We start from the raw sequence: 21,481 nt of genomic DNA on the forward strand, positions 1-21,481 counted from the left end.
ATCTCCTTTGGGTTCCCAACCTTTTTAACCCTGTAGTTTTACTCGACCTTTGAATTCGACTCGACGTTCCTCTTTTGAATTTCTTCCCAGGTGTGTCTAGGTTTCCACACGATGCTATGATCATAAGATTTTCGTATAAACATACATAATATAACCTGAATGATATAAATTTAAAATACAATAATACATGTTGGAAATAGATGGCGATTTCCGGATGAGAGGCAACGGCCCTAGTCTTTAGGCCTCGGACTTTGTATTTTGTTTAAACATGGGGCCCCGAACCTATATAAAAAACTTTTAATAGCGAATCATTAACAAACGTTAATGACTTATTATTCATTACATTCTTTTAACAATTCTCAACATCTCGTTTCCTATTGGCACTAAAATTTAGTGTAGCAGAAACAAGGCAAAGGCAAAATAAATCATAATACGTGAATTATCTTAAAGCGCCCTAAAAAGTATAGGATTTAATATAAGTATGCAATTCATTCAATTCGATTATCAATGTCCTAACACCGATTGCCGAGTAGACGACAGAGACGACGGACTGTTAAAGGAAAGCTTAAATTTTTTAATGAAAAAAATATTTATTACACTATCGCGTGTCCAGAATTCCTCTTAATCAGAACACATTTTACATTCGCGCGCAAGTAAAAAACACATTAAAAAAACTAGAGACTTGCCAAAGAGCCATGGAGAGGAGTATGCTGAATATTAATAAAACACATAAAGTTCGAAACACAGACTTAAGACAGAAAACAAAAATCACTAATTTCACTAATGCTATAAGAAAATTTAAATGACGCCGCTTCGGGATGTGTCCCGTCCCGATAGACAAATGGAGCAAATGTATCACAGACTGGTATCCCTGAAACTTAAAAAGGAAACCGGGGGGACAATACAGGAGATGGTCAGACGAACTTAGGACGATAGCAGGCAAGACATGGTATAGGTTAGCTAAAGATAGAAAAGAGTGGAAGAAGTTGGAAGAGGCCTTTGTCAATAGACAACCAGATAATATATATAGATACTTAGTTAAGGATAGTTTGTAAGTATATATGAAATGTTAAAGGAATCTCATAAAGGAAAATCTGAATAAAGGCTTATATTATTATTATTAAAAAACACATCTAGTTGCCTTAATCACGACCTAGGTTTTTCATCATTTCAATATCTTTCGGACGTTCTTAACGTTTTCGCTTTCTGAATCCTTTAGAATTATTTTTGATGTCGTTTCTAATATACTAGATACTACTACCGCTCCGGAAATAAATGGCGCGAGAAGAAGCGGCGCAAAAATCTCTCCCAGAATTGTTTTTTTGCGCTCTTCCTAATTAAAATATACAATATTTTACTGTCATTGCTATTGCTATAAAATAATCATAATCTAGTCCCAGGCTATCCGATCACTTAGATATTTACCTGTGGAGTAGTATGATTTAACACAGAGCCATTTTTTAAGAACACATTTAAATTTATTTATAGAGAATGCCTGAACAGTGGCTGGGTCTTGGGAAAGCTATTGTGTATCTTATGAAGCCTACTAGAATTAGTTACAAGCAATCCCTTATTTCTAGTGTTATAATAATGAAAATCACTATTGAGAGCAAAAAGGTGACGATTTTCGAACGTATATTAAATTTTCATAAATGTACTGACAATGAACAGTCATAATATTTATTTCTTTAATTTTTTCTTTGAAAGACTGATATATAGCACGAACAGCTCTCTTTTGCTTATATATCCTAATTTTTTATAATATTAACATTGGCAGCGATAACATGAAACCGTTGTACAAAATATTAAAAATTTCTATCAAATTACGTCGATTCGGCAACCACTTCTAATATTAAAACATTATAGTATCATTAGTCGTTTTTACTTATCATATTCTCATTAGCATTGCCCTCGAGATGTAACAGCAGTAATTGTTTACAGGTAAAGAAAATGGCGGAACGCGTATCAAAGTGTCGCGACGACGTGGCAAAGAGCCGGGATAAGTACCAGGCGGCGCTTGCTGAGATCACGTCGTACAACCCGCGCTACATCGAGGACATGACTGGTGTGTTCGACCGCTGCCAGCAGATGGAGGCGCAGCGGCTGACCTTCTTCAAGGACGTGCTGTTCACCTTCCACAAGTGCCTCAACATCAGCCAGGATCCTACGTAAGTTTATGCTGCCTTGGTACTTGTTATCTGTTGCTTTAACTTAAATACCACTGTATTATTGAAGTGAAAACTTTCAAGCCGCGTTGGCCCTTTTTTGGTAAAGGAAAATCTTATGGGTTCGCGTCACCGATATGCTCATGACTGGCGCACACGGTTTTTGTATTTTTCTTAATTATTATTACGTATTATATTCAAGTTACTCATTTTGTTAAAGGTGACCTTTGTTTAGCGGTGTAATTACGGTTTGCGGTGTTGCTAATAAAGTTTATTATCATTATTTCTTCATGTTTAATTCACGCATTTCCAGATTACCACAAATATACGAAGAATTCCACCACACAATAAACAACGCCGATCACCAGAAGGACCTCAAATGGTGGGCAAACAATCATGGAATTAATATGGCCATGGCGTGGCCCCAGTTCGAGGTAACATTCCCACCTGATACCATCCCTGTATTCGTTTGTCTTGTACGCATTTAATTCTAGCGCTTTCTAAGCCCTTTGAGCATGTTAGCAGTTCTCTGTACCTCCAACTCTATTACTATATTATTGTCTGCTTTTCAAGTTCTAACTTAGTTCTATCTTCTAGCCTATACCTAGTTAGTTGTAGATCTTCAATTGATTCCTTAATTCTTAGCTTAACTTACTTTAATATTAGCAACAATTTAGACTATTATTAGGCAACATTGAACAATTCTGTATTTGCAGTTCGTTGCCAGAAATATTTTTCTTAGGAAGACAGAAGTCGTGCTTCATTGAAGATTTGTCATTATTAGGAATTGTTATGAGCAAAGTGATAACTAACAATGATTTATTGAGTTTAGCTCTTCTCATTTTGATCTGAGGTCCTCATTTATTACATAACTTTGCTTCGGGGTCCAGTACTCGTCGCATGGAAACTATAAATTAGCAAACTCTGACATACTTCAGGATCTGAACGTTAGCGGAAATTCAAGCTAGTTAAATAGTCGTTTAACTTTATAGATAATTACCACGATGAAGTTAAACATTAAATTGCAAAAGTCAAATTACCATAAATTTGGGAAAATTTAGGCTTAAATTGGATTTCAAGTGCAAAGAAACATCTAAGTGTTTCCCAAAATAAGTATGATAACTGATGGCACACGATTACTTATTTAAAAAGGAAACAAAATCATAAGTATAAAAGACATTGGGGAACTTTGTATAAAAACTGGTATTAAAACTAGTGAAGGTGAGAGGGCAGTAAATCAATCTTCATATCTACTTCATTTCGTTCTACGGGTAGCAAGGCATAATATATTGACTATCTACCTTGTAATCACCCTCTGTTGGTCATGTGGAATATTCTGATGCATGGTCCTTAACGACTCCTGTTTAGTAATTGCTATTTTTGCCATCGAATACCAACCTGATGTTCAGCAGCATTATCTGTCCATTACCAGCATTATATGCTCTGAAACACAATGTCAAAGTGATAGTAACGCTAGGGCCTCTAATAACAGCATTTCAAATGGAGCTGATGGTACAAGCGGGCCACTATTCTGCGGCAGAAAATATAGATGTGATAAACTTACAGCTTATTCAGGACCTGATGTTTAGGTGTTTTAGGGATTTGAAATATTGCGAATTACATGAATGGTTATTAGGACGAACCGGAGACCACCGAGCCGAAAGTTTACAAATATCTCCCGGCCTCCGCCTCACTCGTGATCCATCACGTACTGACGGCGGCGCGGCGACCTCCTGACGTGCCAATTGGCGTGACCTGGTCGCGCATCCAACGTCGCCTGCGTCTAGCGCTGCCCGCCCTATGCTTCAGAGACGCCCGAGAGCGCAGAGTGGCCCCTTCAGACACCACCAGCGTATATAACGGCTGCTATGTCAACTCCTTTATGGTACGCCGTCACGGTGTAGGTGCGGCGATTCTCAGAGCAGCTCACCACGAGGACACTCGGTGTTACTACGGGGACGCATAGCGGCAACATCGCATGTTAGACTGAGTATAAGACCTGAGTGGACTAGCATTCCTCCGGCTGTATGATTGAGGCGAATTCTATATACAATGATCCATAGAAGCCAATATTTCCAAAAGTATGAGTATTTCTTCTTTGGCGTAATGAAACAAAAATTCTTAAAATAAATTATTCCTTGTTATTCCTTGAGCTAGATTATGTTTGTGCAAAAAACAATATAGTAGGATATTGAAATTTATTTAACTCTCGTCAATTGGTTGTGGTTCAGTAGACATATAAGTTACAAGAAGCTTGGTAGCTGAAGTCGGTCTAGATGACCAGCTTATGTCGAGGTGTCGAGATTGCGTGACGGTGTGCGTTCGCATCGTATAAATTCACTCTGATAATTATTCCCTAACCCGCCAAAAGAAGTATTACTTCAAAAGGTCAACAGTTTTTACTGCAGCATTGGTACCTACCACTCAGGTCTTATACTCCATAGCAAATTCACAGACGTCGGTGTTTAAACTCGAAGTCCGTTATGTCAAAAATGTCATATTCTTTGCATTGTCATATTTGACATTTCAGAGTTCGCAGTTTCAACTCGAACCATCCGTGAATGTCACGACACTGGCACAAATGTCAAAAGCACCTCACCCGACGCTCTGTCAATCGCCACGAGAAAGGGACGGTTTATGTCCATCTGGGCAATCACCGCGCACCGTGAGGGATATACGATGACACCGGCATACTTGCATAGCACCATCATGCGGCTGGCAGCACTCAAACTACGTAATGAATATTAAAAATTAGAATTTGGAACTGAATATCATTTCAAAAAGCTGACACAGATACGCGAGACCGTATTATTCACGTTACGGGTTATAATGGCAGTTGAGCCGGCGGGCTCAGCATACTAAATAGCGAAAATATAATATTTTAAAGTACAAGCAATTTTAAGTAGTCGTATTGTCAACATTCTCTATGATTTTCTTTGGAGGTTATAACCAAAAATTTCGTTTATTTTAATTGTTCTCAGTAAGTAGTAAGGAAAAATGGATTAATCAATTTTGTAAATAAAATTTCAAGCACTCTTGACACCTGTTGTTGCGGATGTCCATGGGCGGTTGCCTCACCACTCCCATCCTGTGAAGCCTCTTGCCCGTTAGCCCCCACTTATATAAAAAAAAGATGTGGAGTGTGGCGGATTTTCTTGCAGTGTTTTAGGTTTTTCACTTATTTATCACCATCTGATATTTTAAGTATATTATTGCACTGTACTTGTAAATACAAACATATTTCCTTCTTATTTCATTTTCGTTTTATATTTGTCTAACAACAATGATGACATAAATGAATAAAATAAAAAACATCTAAAATATTATTTTAATACATCTTTACCTGTTTTTCGCTTACTAAAAATTTATTTTTCCAACAGCTGAGCACTGTTTTCTGAAATCATAAATCAAAAAGTAATGAAATGTTCTTATTGCCTATATAACAAACTAATTTTGATTCTTACATCACGAATTATGTGCCAGAAGCTTTAATACATCAAATTGGCATGGTTTGTTTAAAAATCACTGGCTTGGAATGGAAGTTACGATTTGTTTATAATTAATTTGTTTTTTTTTTTATTATTAATTTTGAGTTGCCTCACACGCCACGAAACGTTGGGATGAAACGTGATGAAACTGCTGGAAGAAGACATCATTTAAATCGCCGCAATCACTTTGTCCGCCATTTTGAATATTATATACATTGTAATAAGGCTGATAATCCCAACGAGTCGTGTCGTGTTTTAACGTTCGCGTTCGCTTACCGAACCAGGAATACACGGAGGAGTTCCGGGACATCGCCAAGGGCAAGTCGAAGGAGAGCCTGCCGACCGGACCAATCACTCTGCTGAACCAGCGGCCCGTCAGCGAAGACGTACGTCCATTGCAACGTGCGCATGCGTCACACTTGACCGTTAACATATTACCGCGACTCGACACAGATGGCGCTGATTCAGAAAATTTCAAAATAAGTTCAATATAGCACTTTCAGTCGTTCCCAAACAATACAGAGGATTAAATTTTTGTTTGAAAAGAAAAACGAATGTTAAGACGTATTATTGTATAATAATTCATTTTAAAATGATGACTTGTTAAGCCATGATATATATTTTTCAATGACAGAGGAATAAATATTTCCATAATGAAACATATTTGTATAACGCCATCTATGTCGTCCATGTGAGAAATAATCAGTGAAAAACTTACGTCAAGTGGGACAGTGTGCATTTTTTTTTATTCTTTGTTTTGATTTTAAGTTTGTCGGCGTTTGATCTAATACGTACGTATGCGCTTACGAAGGGCTAAGCACATTTCTATCATTATGATTTTTGCTCCCCAATACTGAACCTTGAATGTAGGATGGTGTAGTCAATTTTGCGTCGCATACAAGTGTGATTAGGCCCAATTATGGGATTAAAATGAGAATGAATTACGTGTAATTGGTAGTAATTAATTGTGAGTGGCGCAAGTAGATCTACCTTGCATGTTTTTTTTTATATTCTATTATATTTTTTATTACGGGATGTGGATGCGGGTCATTCTCATTTCGATCTTTCATAGAAAGCTTTTATATTTTATTATTTATTTTATTTTTAAATGATCGCAGTTTGATGTTGCATGATGGATGTTGCTTATCGATATTTTGCACGTCACTATTAATATTATTAACAATTTTTTATCTGATGTTACAATAAGTAATACTATCTATATTTATGTTATTTAATATACATAAATGAATGTGAATAGAAGTCATTACATCAAATTTTGTATTTATTGTTATTAGATGATATCAAAATATTAAATTCCGAATTTGATCAATAGATGGCGTTGAAATTGAAACCACTCTATAAAATGACGACTGGATAGTTTTAAATATTAAAATTACTCATGTCTGAAGAGTGTGTTGGTATATATTTAAATCTGCTAATGATTAACAATATATATATATATATATATATATATATATATATACGTTTATAAAATTGGTCGTCTTTAATTGAATGAAGATTTAAGACAATTATTTCACTGTTTATGTATCTAGTCTAATTACTATATAATTGTTATCTCCAGGAGCTTCCACCGATCATAAACAACAAGTCTAGCAAAGTCGCGATGGATCCGCCCATTGTCAACAACACGGCGTCACAGAACAACACTGCCAACAATACCATAGACAAGAAATCAATCAGTGCACCAATCGCTGTCACGTGAGTGTTTTTTTTTCATCAATCTTGTCATATTACGTGTTTATTTGAAAGCTGCTCATTAGAAAGTTCTGGTGGCCTTTGTGATCTTCTTCATTAGTTAGGAAAACGCTATAATTTTATATCTATTTGAGAAGATACAACAATTAGTAACAATCAGATCAGTTTCTGAAGTGAAACCTTTAGCCGCGTTGGGCACTTTTTTATTGAAGAATGTTTTCTTTTTTCCGACTCTACTGGGTTTAGTTGGGTATAGTTCAGCCATATTTACCATATCAATATACAAACAAGGCCATGCGTTTAATTGTGCCCCTATTTATTCTATTGTTTTTTAAGCTATTTCCGTTATTTAATAAATTACATATTTGTCTTGACAACATATATAAAAAAATCATCTGTTTGATCTTCTTTAAGTAGTGTTTGTTAGCAACTGTCCGATACATGTTTTTACGCATACTACTATGTTATTCTATTAAATAAAGAAGGAGTATTTAAAACTAGTCTTTAATAAACAAACATCGAAGGAAGACGTGTCTTTTATGCCCTAAGTATCAAAGTAATTCTGAACCATATTAATAAGAGCATGTGGTCCTGGTCCTTCGAGCCGGACCATATGAATAAACTCGGCTTGGTAACTCCAAACGAAATAGGACAACTGCCCACGGCAAGCTTGACATCGGTTAAAATATGACATGAATGTTGGCGGCAGTATAGAGCGGCTGGAAATATACACGTGGCCGTCGACGTCTGGGAACACAGGCCACGCCCGCGCGAGGCTGATAGAACCCCCCCAACGCGCGCAGCACTCGCGATATACGATATGCGAGGTGGAGGAACCTGACGACTGGCTGTTAGTTACGGGCACCTACATATTGTAGATTATATTAATGTAGCTTATTGTGTACTGGTATTTCATTAGTTAAATAGTATTATATTCTTCATGGACTTACAATATACTAACGTATAGACAACCTGGCGGCCCGATAATGAGTGACTGACTTGTATTAGTCATTGTGTGTGTGTAAGCTGGTTGCTTAGTATTCAAATTACTAAGGAGCTATTGCCAAGCGCGGCTTGTTTACGACTTGACAATCAAAATCGGTTACATTAACAATAGTTGCTCTATCTGCGTTAGAGATATTCCTCTCTCTTACGCGTTTTTTTGTCTGTATGTAAGTTACAGTAGTCAAGGCTACTTGCAGTTGCAGTGTCAGAAGAAGAATAAATGGTAACAAACGAGCTAAGTGTTATTTGTGGAATTTATATGAGAGACAGTAGGAGAAAATAAGGGTATGTTAACGCGATTTCAATTCATGCTAGGAACATATTCTCGCCTATAAAGTGATTGCGGTTGTCCGAAAAGAGGCGGTTCTCACTTCTCATCAGTCCCACCCGTAGTCTTGCCCGTTTGCCCTCTAGTATACTTTTAAGAAATTAACACAACGATTTAGTGACAGTTATAGAAATCGAACTGTTAAATTGGTTTGATCATCAAAAATAAATGGGTGACACAACTGTCTACTACTGGACTCATGGACCTCAAAAATGTTAAAAAGCGAAGCGCTTAGGAGGTCGATTTTGGCTTACATTATTCGACCTGTTCGAGGATTTGAAAAGTATTTTTTAATTGAGTTGATGCCTAAAATAATTCTGACAAATTGTAGTTTGTGTCAATTATTCTCGACCTTTCTTTTATTTAATTCAAGCGATTGAGACATAAACATCTCCTACCAGGTCAACAGTTACAAACATTAGAGATAAATAAAGTTTTGTTGAGAGTGTAAGTAGTTATGATAGTAGTGTGTAGTGAAGATGTCATGACCTTGGAGAACGGAGATGAGCTCTCTCTGCCGCTGTGGGAGACAGGCGTGACAACGTGTATATCAATGAAGATTAGTATTAGTACTTATGAATTGCGTATATTAAAAGTATTTACAACTGAATCCGTAGTTTGATATAGAACATATATATATTAAGGAAAGTATGCGTAGGTATTTTATTACCCTCCAACTCTAACAAGCAGATTAATGAATCATATTCTTAATTTTATTAGGTACTAGCTTTTACACGTTCTAAAGTCAGCCGCGCGGCTGTGTGTAACTTACAAAATCACCAATAAAAAAGTTCCTAAATTGCTTGCTTGAATGTTAAATTTAGCTTGACATTATATGTTTATACCATGTAGGGTAATTGTAGATGCATCTGAAGCAATATTTAAATTGGCAACACCAAGTACTAAATTAGACGTTTATAATTATAGTAACGGAACAGCAACGGCGCCGAAATCTAACAAGACATCACCAGCCAAAGAGCCGAGTCGACAGCCACAGCAACAGCAGCAGCAGTCGCAGCAGCAACAGCAAGAGAACCCGTTCGAGGAAGAGGACTGGGACGAGGAGTCTGCGGGCGCGCTCACTGACACCGGCGAGCCGGGAGTGGCCGTACGAGCGCTCTATGACTACACCGGGGCTGAGAGTGACGAACTGAGCTTCAGACAAGGTACCGTGCCACGTGTGGTAATAATATTCAAAGTTAAATAATTTATAGGATATAATATCACTTATTGAAAGTCAAAAACTATCACACATTCCAAAAGGAATGCCTCAGACCTGAGAAGAACGGGCGCAACAAACTCAGCGGGCTTCTTATTCCCAATCTTTATCATTAAGGAAGTCATTTATGTTATAGTAAACTTTACCACACAAACGTTTTTTAACGATTATTTTTAATTTCGTAATACATTTGTATTGAACATTTTCTGGGATCTAGTTGTCCCCACAAAAGATTAACTAAATCTAAAGGAGTAGCTTCCACCGGCCGGCCGGCTAGCCAAAAGTCTTGATGATCTGATTAAAGCAGTCTATAGAGCGATATACTTAGACTTTCCATAAGATAAACTTGCCGTAAGTCAGCATAGCATAATTTTTAATTTCGTTATTATAGTTATTTGTCAGCTGAAAGCCTTAATCTAAGACAGCCCAATGCAAAAGTAAAGTTCGCGTTTTATCACACTCAGTTTTACGTAAGTAAAGTCTGAGCAACTTTTGAGTACGCTTTATAGATTGAGATCTATAAAGCGTACTCTTATCTTTATCTAAAAAAAGCTTATCTTTATCTAAAACTCCAACAGTGTAATCTCATATTTCATAATCACAACACACACACATAAGTCACAGCATCAGAACGGGTGTCAAAGGAACAAATGTAAGCACAACGAAACCCGACACAAGTGGTTGGATTCAATTTTTTTTGTGCTGAACAAACGTTGCAGAATGTCTTGTAGTCTAATTGATTAAAACAATTCAATTGAATTACACAAAAACAAATTTTGTCCGGAAAGCTATGTAAAATCCTGAGGAGAATAGTCATTGCCGTGTAACGAATGAGTAACTCAAGTTAATTAATTACTCAAATGGCAACACTATTATTATTTTTGTATCTAATTTTTTTTATACTTTAATCATATTTAATACTGCTTTCAGGTGATTTATTCGAAAAATTAGAAGATGAAGACGAGCAAGGCTGGTGTAAGGGCCGCAAAGATGGACGGGTGGGACTGTATCCAGCCAACTACGTGGAACCCGTAGGGCACTAACAGACGACAAGAGCGGGGCGACCGAGCACCCCAACGACCATCGCCTCACACTCTGTTACGATATGAAGATGGCGCTTGAAAGATAGTGTAGCAGAATGTACCATTATAATTTTAACAACTATTAATTCATATCATTGGTGATGAGTCGGTCTTTCATTTAATTGAAAGACCGACTCATCGTGCTCTAGATTACCTAACTTACAACACCAATAAAGTTATAATAAAATCTTATATTTTATTATAAACACTTATTATTAAGTTAAAAAGAACTTAATCGTGAAAAATTGCTGTGTGTAGCAGCAATTAATCGCCCCCCAGTCAAGTATTTACCATCACATTATGAAAGATTCACATTCTTAAAACAAGTCGCAAATTAAATAAATATTCGTTAATAGAGTTGTAATGACGTAGACGAGAACTTCAAAGTTCAAATGGAATTTGTTCCAACATGCACTAAACGTACTACCGCAAGATGTAGTACTTAGTGTTCTGAATATATACAATATACACACATGTTGGCACGCACCTGCGTACCACAATAACGTAGACGTACGCACTGGATCGTTTCATGCTACTATTACCACTACTTACTCATACAGGACTAACTATAGTCCTGTATGAGTGATCGAATGAATAATAAATAATCCGGTGTAATTAACAATCAAATATTTATTTAAAAATGTTAAAGTGTTGTACGAATAATTTGGACTATTTTTTATTGTTTATATTCAAAATAAGCCAATTCGCCGAAAACACCAATGGCATATACAATATAATCAGAAATATTTATTTTGTTTTGAATAATTTTATACTTTATTACGATGATTGTAAGTAATTCACAACTATACATAAAATAACGACGTAAACTTATTTTCATAAAATATAGTTGCTCTTATTTTCATATAAGTTTTTTCCTTGGCCTAGAGATAATATGTTAAAGATTTGACGTGGTCTTGAAAATTTATATATTATTGCAAATATATTTTATAGTTCGTTAGAAAGTGCATGAAGTTAGTTACGATTTTATTAATTTGCTAGAACACTCGTAAACGGTTTATATTTTACAGATAAAATTCGTGCAAATATATATATGGAGAGATATAACGTTTATTTTATTGGGGAAAAATTCGCCAATTAATTATTATTTATTTATTATCAGAATGTTTTACACCGCACGAGTCTTAAATCATAAAGAATTGCTTAATTTCTCACGATACCATTGTAACGTTAAAACGGACAAATCTGTGAGAGATAAAGTGGTTGAGCGGCCATTAATTGTTTCCTTCCAGAAGTAGGCCACATACTGTATCTCTTTCTAGAGATCGAACAAATTTTGTACGTGTATTGCTTAGTCCATTGTCTGGAAGTAATGTTAAAATGACGACAAGGCCGTAAAACAAACAGGAAAATAAAATTTGGGTTTCCATTTTGGAGTTCTCCGGCATTGGTCAATATTTAATTGTAGACACAACAGCGCCCCTAGTGGAATTTTGTGTTACTAATATTTCCATTTAAGTATTTGACGCTGAGAGTTGATCGTAGAAGAATAAAGAGACGTGAAAGGCGGAACTAATATTGATTGCAATGAGGACAGTGTATCTACTACTTTGGACCTAATTGTAAGTGAGGGATTGACTGTATTCGTAACTGAGAAAGTAACTTAGAATATAATCTCATACGGCATCAAAACTGGCGGATTTTATGAATTGGACTTCAATATTCACCTTAGAATTACGTACACGCGTGTGTACATATAAAATGATAAAATGAATGAAATTTACATTTTGTGTATTTAATGTTTTATCATTTTGTGCGTCAGTTTTGGTTAAAATGTAAGAATGGTGAATTTAATAAGATTTGATTATTTTGACCAGGAGGTGGATGGAATAGTTACCGATTCTCATGTGACGACATAAAAATATTATTAAGTTCAAAATCAGAAAGTAGAAAGGTCAGTTGTGGTTACTTCGGATGTGAAAATTAAATTTTTCTTAAAATATAATATGATCAAATAACTGCGTGACCTGTATAATACTTTCAAATAGATGTTTGATTCAAATAATAACAGTTTTTGCAATAAACGAATACCCTAGTAAGGTTTTGTACATAATATACAAATAAATAAACGGTACTAAACCGTATGAACCGTAGTCGCCCCGTCGTGGTATGTGAAAGTCGTCGCCATATCTGCGATGTCACATCGTGGAGAAATAAGTAACTTAGAGAAGCCAAAAATATCGTAACAGTCGTACGCGCATCGTGCCGTGTGACGTCATAGTACACGCGCGTCAACTCTGTACATACACAGTTACATAAACGTCTTGAGTATAGATTATTTATTACCTGATGTATATAAATGTATAATTTGGGGCGCGACAAATGGCCCCCCTGTACGCGTATGGCCTAAATAGGCCTAATAAACGAATATATAGCTTATGCGAGGTGCTATGTTTCTGTTACCCGCTTACAGTGGCGCCATCTTGTCGCTGTAGATATAACCTTAATATATTGATAATGTATTCCTTTTACTTTTCTTTTTTACCTCGTTTTAAATTGTTGTGTACGTATTGTAATCTATAGTTATAGAAACTGGAGTCATTTTAGTCGAGGCTGAGTTGTAACACTTGACTTGTGATGTGCGGTAGATGTAGGATTATTGTTTTGTTTGTTATAGGTTGGGAGGCCGCTGTGAAATTCATTGTATTATATTATTATCAGAGAGATGGTGGGCATGGACCACTTATGTTAATATATTATTAATATTTGGTAAAATAAATTGTTACATATGATTGACGAGTTTTATTTTAGATACTTAGCAAACCTAACCATAACCAGAAAAAAGACGATATGTCAAGATTTATATTTACCGTCTTACACATTTGAAAGGGGCGACCCTGCATAAATATATAAATAACGGAAAATGGTTTTCAAGGAACTTTATCACCTACAGACGACTTTTCGATGAATTTCCTTGCTCAGAGGGCCTACCATCAACTTTTAATAAGCGATACGAATCCGATGCAGTTCAGTTTAGGTACCCAAACTGAATCGCTAAAATTCGTACCATGAAGTGCCTTTTACTGAATGGCGTTTGGATCGCTTATGAAGAATGAATAAAATACAATTGCGTTTCGAAACCTAAAACGATATGATTTTAGCGGTTTTTTTGCGTAGAAAATACTAAAAATACATTTTAAAATTGCGCAATTGCGTCAAATTATAAACCATTAAACGCTATTTTATACTTATTAAATAATAGTAACATATAAATAAATATAGTTCTTTGAATTAATAATAATAATAAATTTTTTATTTGCGAAAAACTGCCACCAAATTTTTTACAAGTACAATAGATATGACAATTAACATTGTATAAAGAAAAGAAAAATAACAATACAAATGTTTAAAAAACAATAAAGAAAGAGATATTAATGCTTTAAAACTAACCATGTAGAATGATAACAAACCAGGCAGCAGCGCGATTCGCAAAAAGGAAAGTTCTCAGCAAACGTTAGGACGTATTTTCCTAACACTGATATTATGAACTTCCTATATTTTTTTTTCCGTGAAAGCTATTTTGGCAGTAATGAGTGAAACAAATAATTATAATATTTAAATATTTATCGTATCCTTTATCTAATAAACAAAGCTCAGAATTTAATAAATTTATAAATCTGAAAAGAAAATATTTATATCAAGTAGTGATGCGTATACACGCATTTACGTACATCCCCACTAGCTAGACAAGTATATAATAAAAATATATATAAAAAAATGCATGAGTAATTTAATATTATATAGATAAAATATATCCATTATGATACCCATACTCACTACAGTCGATGTATTTAATTTAGTTTTTGCTCTTGCAATAATAGCTTTTTGTAGTTATTCTTAAAAGATTTCTTTGAGTGCAAATTTCGAAGTGGTGGTGGCAGGTTGTTCCAACACTTAGTGGCTGCGTAGCGAAAGCTACCACGAAATGCGGTTGTGTGGAAGATGGGTATATTTAAAGAATCGTGCGAAGCGCGGGTCTTATGTGGAATGTTAGCATCACTTCTCCATTTTAACTTTTTAAATAGATAAATAGGGATTTCGTTCTTTATTATACCGAATAGTAAGGTAGCAAAGTGCAATTTCATACGACTCCCCATTTTTAATAATGACTCTCTATTTAAATAAGGGGTAACGTGGTCTCGCCGCGGAATGGAGAAACAATATCTTGCACAAGCGTTTTGAACACGTTGTATGAGACGTTTAGTACGCTCCAATAAGCGTGGACCTATGGCTGCATCCATATAATTAAATTTGGAAAGAATCAAAGATTCACAGAGGAGTACACGTAGGTCTTTTTTTATTGAGTTTCTGATTCGGTATAGTACTTTCAGTCTATAAAAGCAACTACGAACAATCTGAAGTATATATTTTTCGAAACGTAAGTTTTCGTCTACGAGCAAGCCAAGATTTCGGACCTCGGTTACCCTCTCTATTTGTTCATTATTAATTTTAATGTTGGGTTTACCAGTTACTACTTTTTTAACTTGATGCCGAGTACCTATAACCATATATTTCGTTTTTTTCGAATTTAATAGCAATCCATTGGATTTCGACCAGTCAAAGATCCGATTAAGGTCTGAGGTAATTGTATTGAAGGCTTCCTTATCATACGGCTTGAAAGACAGGTAAATTTGTATGTCATCAGCAAACATATGAAATTTACAATATTTGATATGTTGAACCACGTCCGCTGTGTACAGAGTAAATAATAAGGGACCTAGGATAGACCCCTGAGGTACCCCTTTTTTAATTGGGAGAGGCCGCGAAGTGGTCACATTTCCGTCATGGTTAGTAATTTCAACGAATTGATGTCTGTCACGTAAGTAGCTCGAAAACCACCGCAAAGTTCTTTCTTCTACGCCGTAGAATCGCAATTTAGCTAAGAGAAGATCAAAATTAATGGAATCGAATGCTTTGGAAAAATCTAATAGAACCATAACAGTAGCTTCCCCTTTATCTTGTGAAGAAAGTATATCGTCTATTACATTTATTAGGGCTGTAGTTGTGCTGTGTTGTTTCCTAAAACCTGACTGTAATGTAGGTAGAATATTGTTTTTTTCTAAATAGGTCAGAAGTTGACTATGTACAATCTTCTCCAAAATTTTGGAAGCACAAGGCAAAATACTAATGGGTCGTAATTCGTTAATTTCGAGCGGGTCGTTCTTTTTGGGGATAGGCCTTACTAGTGCATTACGCCAAATATCCGGAAATATATCTGAAGCAATTGATTTATTAATTAGTTTGGTAAGTGGACTTAGTGTATAAGGAAGAGATAACAACAGCATATTCAGTGAGACTCCATCGGGACCAATTGCGTTTGACTGCAATTTTCGAAAGGTATTTGCAACTTCAACCTCTGTTACAGGTTGAATAGTAAAAGAATTAGATCCGAATCTGTTCATATTGAATGAATCTATGTATGTCCGAGATATACCCTCTCCTCCCGGAACGTTTAAAAAATATTGGTTTATAGCCTCTGGGTCACATAAGTTGGGGGGAAGAATTTCGTCATGTTTACTCTCAAACATCACGTTTTGTTTAATGTGTTTCCACATAGTTTTAGGGTTATTTATATGAGTGCTTATATATGAATTAAAATATGCCTGTTTTTCTGATATTAATGCGTTCGATACAACTTTCTTAAGATCCTTATAGTACAGCAAATGACCAGGATGTTTACTTAAATGCGCCTTCTTATAAGCCTCGTCACGTCGCTTCATCATTAAACGTATGTTATATGTGACCCAGGGGTAGCTATGTTCCTTAATTCTAGCTATTTTAATTGGTGCAATGGTGTTAAAAACCTGTAACAGATTTGAGGTAATAACGGAAGCAAACTCATTTACACCAGACGGCACGTCCTCATTCCAGTTAATAGATGACATGCAGCTATGCAACTGAGCTGGATCTATATCTTTGATGGGTCTATACTTAATAAGTTTAATTTTACGTTTAGGTTTGGGCACATCAAGTTCGCACGCAACAAATGCATGAGAACTGAGAGAAGGAATGTGATCGACCCAAACCTGTGACACATTTGCATCTGTACAGATAAGATCTAATAGGGTATCACTGTGGGTAGTGAAGTGAGTGGGCTCAGTAACATACTGTTGAAGAGAAAAGCTGGCCAAGAGGTCACGCAGAGCCAGAAGTTTTGCCTCATTTACTTTTAGAAAATCAATATTAAAATCGCCGAGTAGAACAATGTAGTCATGCTGTGATAGAGTTGAGATGGTATCACATAGGGCATTTATAAATGTATATGCACACAACCAGGGTGGGCGATAAGCTGTACCGATGGCTATTTTCCTGGAGTTAACGCGAACGCTTATCCACATTTGCTCAACTGAAGCTACAATAGGATGCTTGATAACATGTGCCTTAATTTCCCGGCGAATATAAAATCCAACTCCACCACCCCGACTGCGAACCTCTGAAGGACGAGGAATGTGACGAAGGCGATATCCAGATATACGTGGAGCTCGCATTTCCTCTCCTATTCCTAACCAAGTCTCATTAACAGCCAATACGTCTAAATCATTACGTAGTAACCCAGCCACAAAGTCTTCATGTCCTGTACTCAGCGAACAAGGATTGATTAGACCAACCTTCATTCTCTTAGGACCCATTTATATAATGAAAATATATACCCATTGCAATACATATATGACCGAAACGATGTAATGCTACAAAATGGCAATAAAAAATAAAAATAAAATAATCACAATACATACCTATATAAGAGACAAGACGTGTAACATATATGATAGGCAAATGACTATTTCCCTTTTGTGTTAGTTTATACGACTTAATAATTAACTCAATTTGATTAATTAATAAACTAAATAAATTTAATTTAAACGAATGAATATTTCTTTTGCGGAGCGCGCTGCTGTCATAGTTCGAAATGATTTCATTTTCATTTCGTAAACATAACATACGAAGTTCTATAAAAGAAACGAGGACTACTACTACATTATATTTACTCATTAATAACCAAAACCAATTATAGTTAATGCAATAATAAATGAAGAAAATTAACTCAAATACAGAACATAGTTTTAAAATAAAATACAATATAAAATAGTAAATGCTACAATTAATGAATCTCAAAATTTGTGCGTTTCTAATATGAAATACGAATAAAGATAACAAAAAAATGTATTTATTTTTCAATATATAAACAGCGTATTTATAGATTAGAGTGCTATAATATGTGTAATGTATACAAGTTTTTAAATGTATATATACTAATGTAAAACCATACAAAAACGTTTTTAAAAATAATTTATGACACAGTATGAAAACCAATAAATTTTTCAGACAAAATCCTTTTTTAAGTCCTGTTCCGAACGGATTTGGTAGGATTTGGAAGTACTATTTCTTCTAGCAAAAATTCGTCCGCCTTTAGTCCAGACGAAACGCCAGTTTTTATTACGGCCAAGCTGCTCACGAGCAAGATGGAATAGTTTCCGGTTTTCGTACGTTGGATGTTCGTTGATATAGAAACGTCGCGCCTGGTCACCTATTGCAGTCCCGCTAGTGTCAGCTCCCCTCCTAACCCGCGCAGCATGAAGCAATTCGTCACGTAAGTGTCGTCGAGTCAGGCAGACCACAAGCGGACGAGACCGTGCAGTCCCCCCCTCTTCCACCGGACGCTTTGGACCGCGCCGCGCCGTATGAACAATATCGCGATCGTTAATGACCAGGCCGACCTTTTGAGCCAGGGTAATTTGCTATGTGCGTCAAATTTTCACTGCCGGTCTCAGGTATTCCTGTAATCTCCACGTCATTCAATAACTTTTCCTGCTCGGAATCATTCAATTTCTTTTTTAATTCATTTAAAGTACAAGTAAGCTCTTGATTTTGCACACTATAATCATCTACCTGTACTGCTGCGCAATTCAACTCTAGCTGAGAAAGTCGCGTCTCGATACTATCGAGTCTCGAACTGAACTCGTTGACTAGTAACGATATTCGACTCATGTCCTGTCTGAAGCCGGTCAGCTCGGTGCGAAGTAATTTAATTTCCTGGACAAGCGAGGACGACTCTTTCTGCTCCGAATCCAGGTACAGGTCTTCCTCTCTGACGCGATCTTTCTGTACCGGTCTGCAGGGCTTGGGTTTACATGTAGTGCACATCCATTGCTTATTCGTTTTCGCATCAGGGCTTAACTTAAGGCATTGCTTGTGAAACGTTTCGCTACATTTGTTGCATTTAGCGCCATCTGTATTAGCGAAGAATTTTCCACACGTGTTGCATTTGTTGGTCATTGTGATGTGGTCAACGATTACCCGTGTCGATTTCGTATCAGTTAGATATTTCAGGTGTCACTAGATGGCACTTTAAAGCAAACTCCACTGAATTTATTATTTTTTAATAATATTATGAAGTAATTGTCCTTATTTAGTGAAATTGGCCTGATAAAGTGTTCAAAATCAAATAAAAATAATTAATGTAATTAAAATAAAATAAAGTACGGAACAAAATTCGTAAACAGTTAGTTAGCGTTTTAACTTTCAAACCTTGAAGGTAGTTCCATCAGCTGATCGATTGCCGGATTCTTTAATCACTTTTTTTACACACAAACAAACACTATTTTAAATGGATAACATTTACAGTTGTAATTATAATATAAATTTACACTTTATACTATTCCTTTTTATATTTAGTTACTTTAAATAATTCAAATTTCAAAGACAAGACAATAGCAACGTTACTGCTTGACAGCCGACACGGAAAAAAAAGAATTACAAATTAAATGATTGCTTATGTGTTTTCGTAAAAATAACGAGTTATGAACACACCTCCATTGATGTTTGATTTGACAGGACCACAGAGTACATTTTTTTAAATTCCTTTAAGGGAGTAGCAACTTTTTTCGAATCGGTCAGTTTGACAAATAAGCTATCCAGTTTAGTTTGAAATAACACCTCATGGTACGAATGAATGAACGTACAAAATTAGTTTGCGATTCAGTTGATATCATTTTTGACATTCAATTGACATCATTGCGATTTAATCAGCTGATTTGACGTCAACCTAAATTAGATAGCTCTAATGACGTCGTGGAAATAGTAAAGCAGTTCATTTTAGGTTGTCAATTGAATCGCAATAAGAGTTCATGGTAGGCCCGCAGGGATATAAGACGGATTGTTACACCACTTAAAAGGTCGGCAACGCTCCTGTTATTCTATTGTTGTTGCAAGACAGCAAGCGGCGGTGATCACTTAACATTAGGTGATCCGTATGCTCGTTTGTACTCCTCTTTCATCAAAATGGCAGGCGTTCAGTTTGTCGCTACATATCCCTATTATCCCCTCATATTTAAGGCTAAAGCTCTCTTATCACTGGTACATACTCTTGACCCAAGACCACGGCTATCCGTCTCCTTAATTATACCTTACTCCGGTCGTCCTTTACAGTCCATCAACATTCACATTGTTGAGTTTGTGTATTTAAAAGATTTCCATTTTTACAACCTACAACATGACCAAATCACCACAACATATTTAGTCTCAATAACAGTTTCTACCTATTTAGCAGGTTATCCTTCCCTCATCACAGTGTTTCTAAATGTCTCTTCGATCACTAATTCAATCGTCATTTAATATTATTTAGAACACAGGGTTGATTGTTGATTGAATCAACAATACTTGTCCTAAATCCATAGATCGATATGTTATTAAAAGCAATAAATACCATATACCATTAAATATCGTCAGAAAGCGTGGCAACCAACTAGTCCCTATGAACAGTCTTGTTGAAGATATTCTGGCTACGCGCGAGTTTAAATAAATAACAAGTATGGATTTTTTAAAACGTTTTTATTTAGCATATGTGTTGTGCACGTTTACATGTTCACACCAACAGAATATGGTCTAACGGCTATTGGACATCCGTGGCGTGAGCACAAACCCCCGGTCCAGTGAGGTAGACGGTTATACAACTTAGTGCTGAGGCTGCGAATTGAACACATAATCCACAACAACCCTTATATCTGACGTCACAAATACAATCAAAAGATTTTCAAAATCTACATCGACCGAATAGAGTTCAATATCCGTTACATAAAATGAAAACTATAAAAGTTATGAGTTTTTGGACTTAGTTGAATTTCTAACAATTATTACAAGCATTAATATACTATCAAGGACATCGCACTTAAAATTTTTCTTCCCAAAAATTGCTTTAAAGATAAAACCACCGGACCCTCAAGCTCTGTTCAAACTAAGGCGAATAACGCAATAAAGAAATCCCCGCCGCTCTTTCAGCTAATCATAAATAAATTACATACTTTGTTTGCATTCCCCGATGAGGTCACACACTGATACAAATCGGGTCACATCAAAGAGGAACGCGGTCCGCGATATACAACTACCGTCATTATGTACAGAACGAAGCGTTAAGGTGCACTCACACTACCCAGTAACGTGTCATGACCGAACCAGAAGACACA

General features: G+C 36.0%; 1 protein-coding gene across 3 annotated transcripts in view; it reads left to right on the forward strand.

Annotated features, from left to right (window-relative positions):
* LOC126978124 (protein kinase C and casein kinase substrate in neurons protein 1) overlaps window positions 1-13,753 on the forward strand; it is a 147,631-nt gene extending 133,878 nt beyond the window's left edge. For 2 of the 3 annotated variants that reach the window (XM_050826862.1, XM_050826861.1), the window contains 6 exons: window positions 1,942-2,168; window positions 2,479-2,599; window positions 5,938-6,039; window positions 7,236-7,372; window positions 9,630-9,868; window positions 10,852-13,753. In XM_050826862.1, the coding sequence (XP_050682819.1) occupies window positions 1,942-2,168; window positions 2,479-2,599; window positions 5,938-6,039; window positions 7,236-7,372; window positions 9,630-9,868; window positions 10,852-10,964 (939 nt within the window). In that variant the 3' untranslated portion in view covers window positions 10,965-13,753. The remainder of the gene's footprint in view (window positions 1-1,941; window positions 2,169-2,478; window positions 2,600-5,937; window positions 6,040-7,235; window positions 7,373-9,629; window positions 9,869-10,851) is intronic. The other variant, XM_050826863.1, reaches the window with a different exon arrangement.
* The last annotated feature ends 7,728 nt before the right edge of the window (window positions 13,754-21,481 follow it).

This window comes from Leptidea sinapis, chromosome 47 (genome assembly GCF_905404315.1).
Source record: "Leptidea sinapis chromosome 47, ilLepSina1.1, whole genome shotgun sequence".
Taxonomy (NCBI): Eukaryota; Metazoa; Arthropoda; class Insecta; order Lepidoptera; family Pieridae; genus Leptidea; species Leptidea sinapis.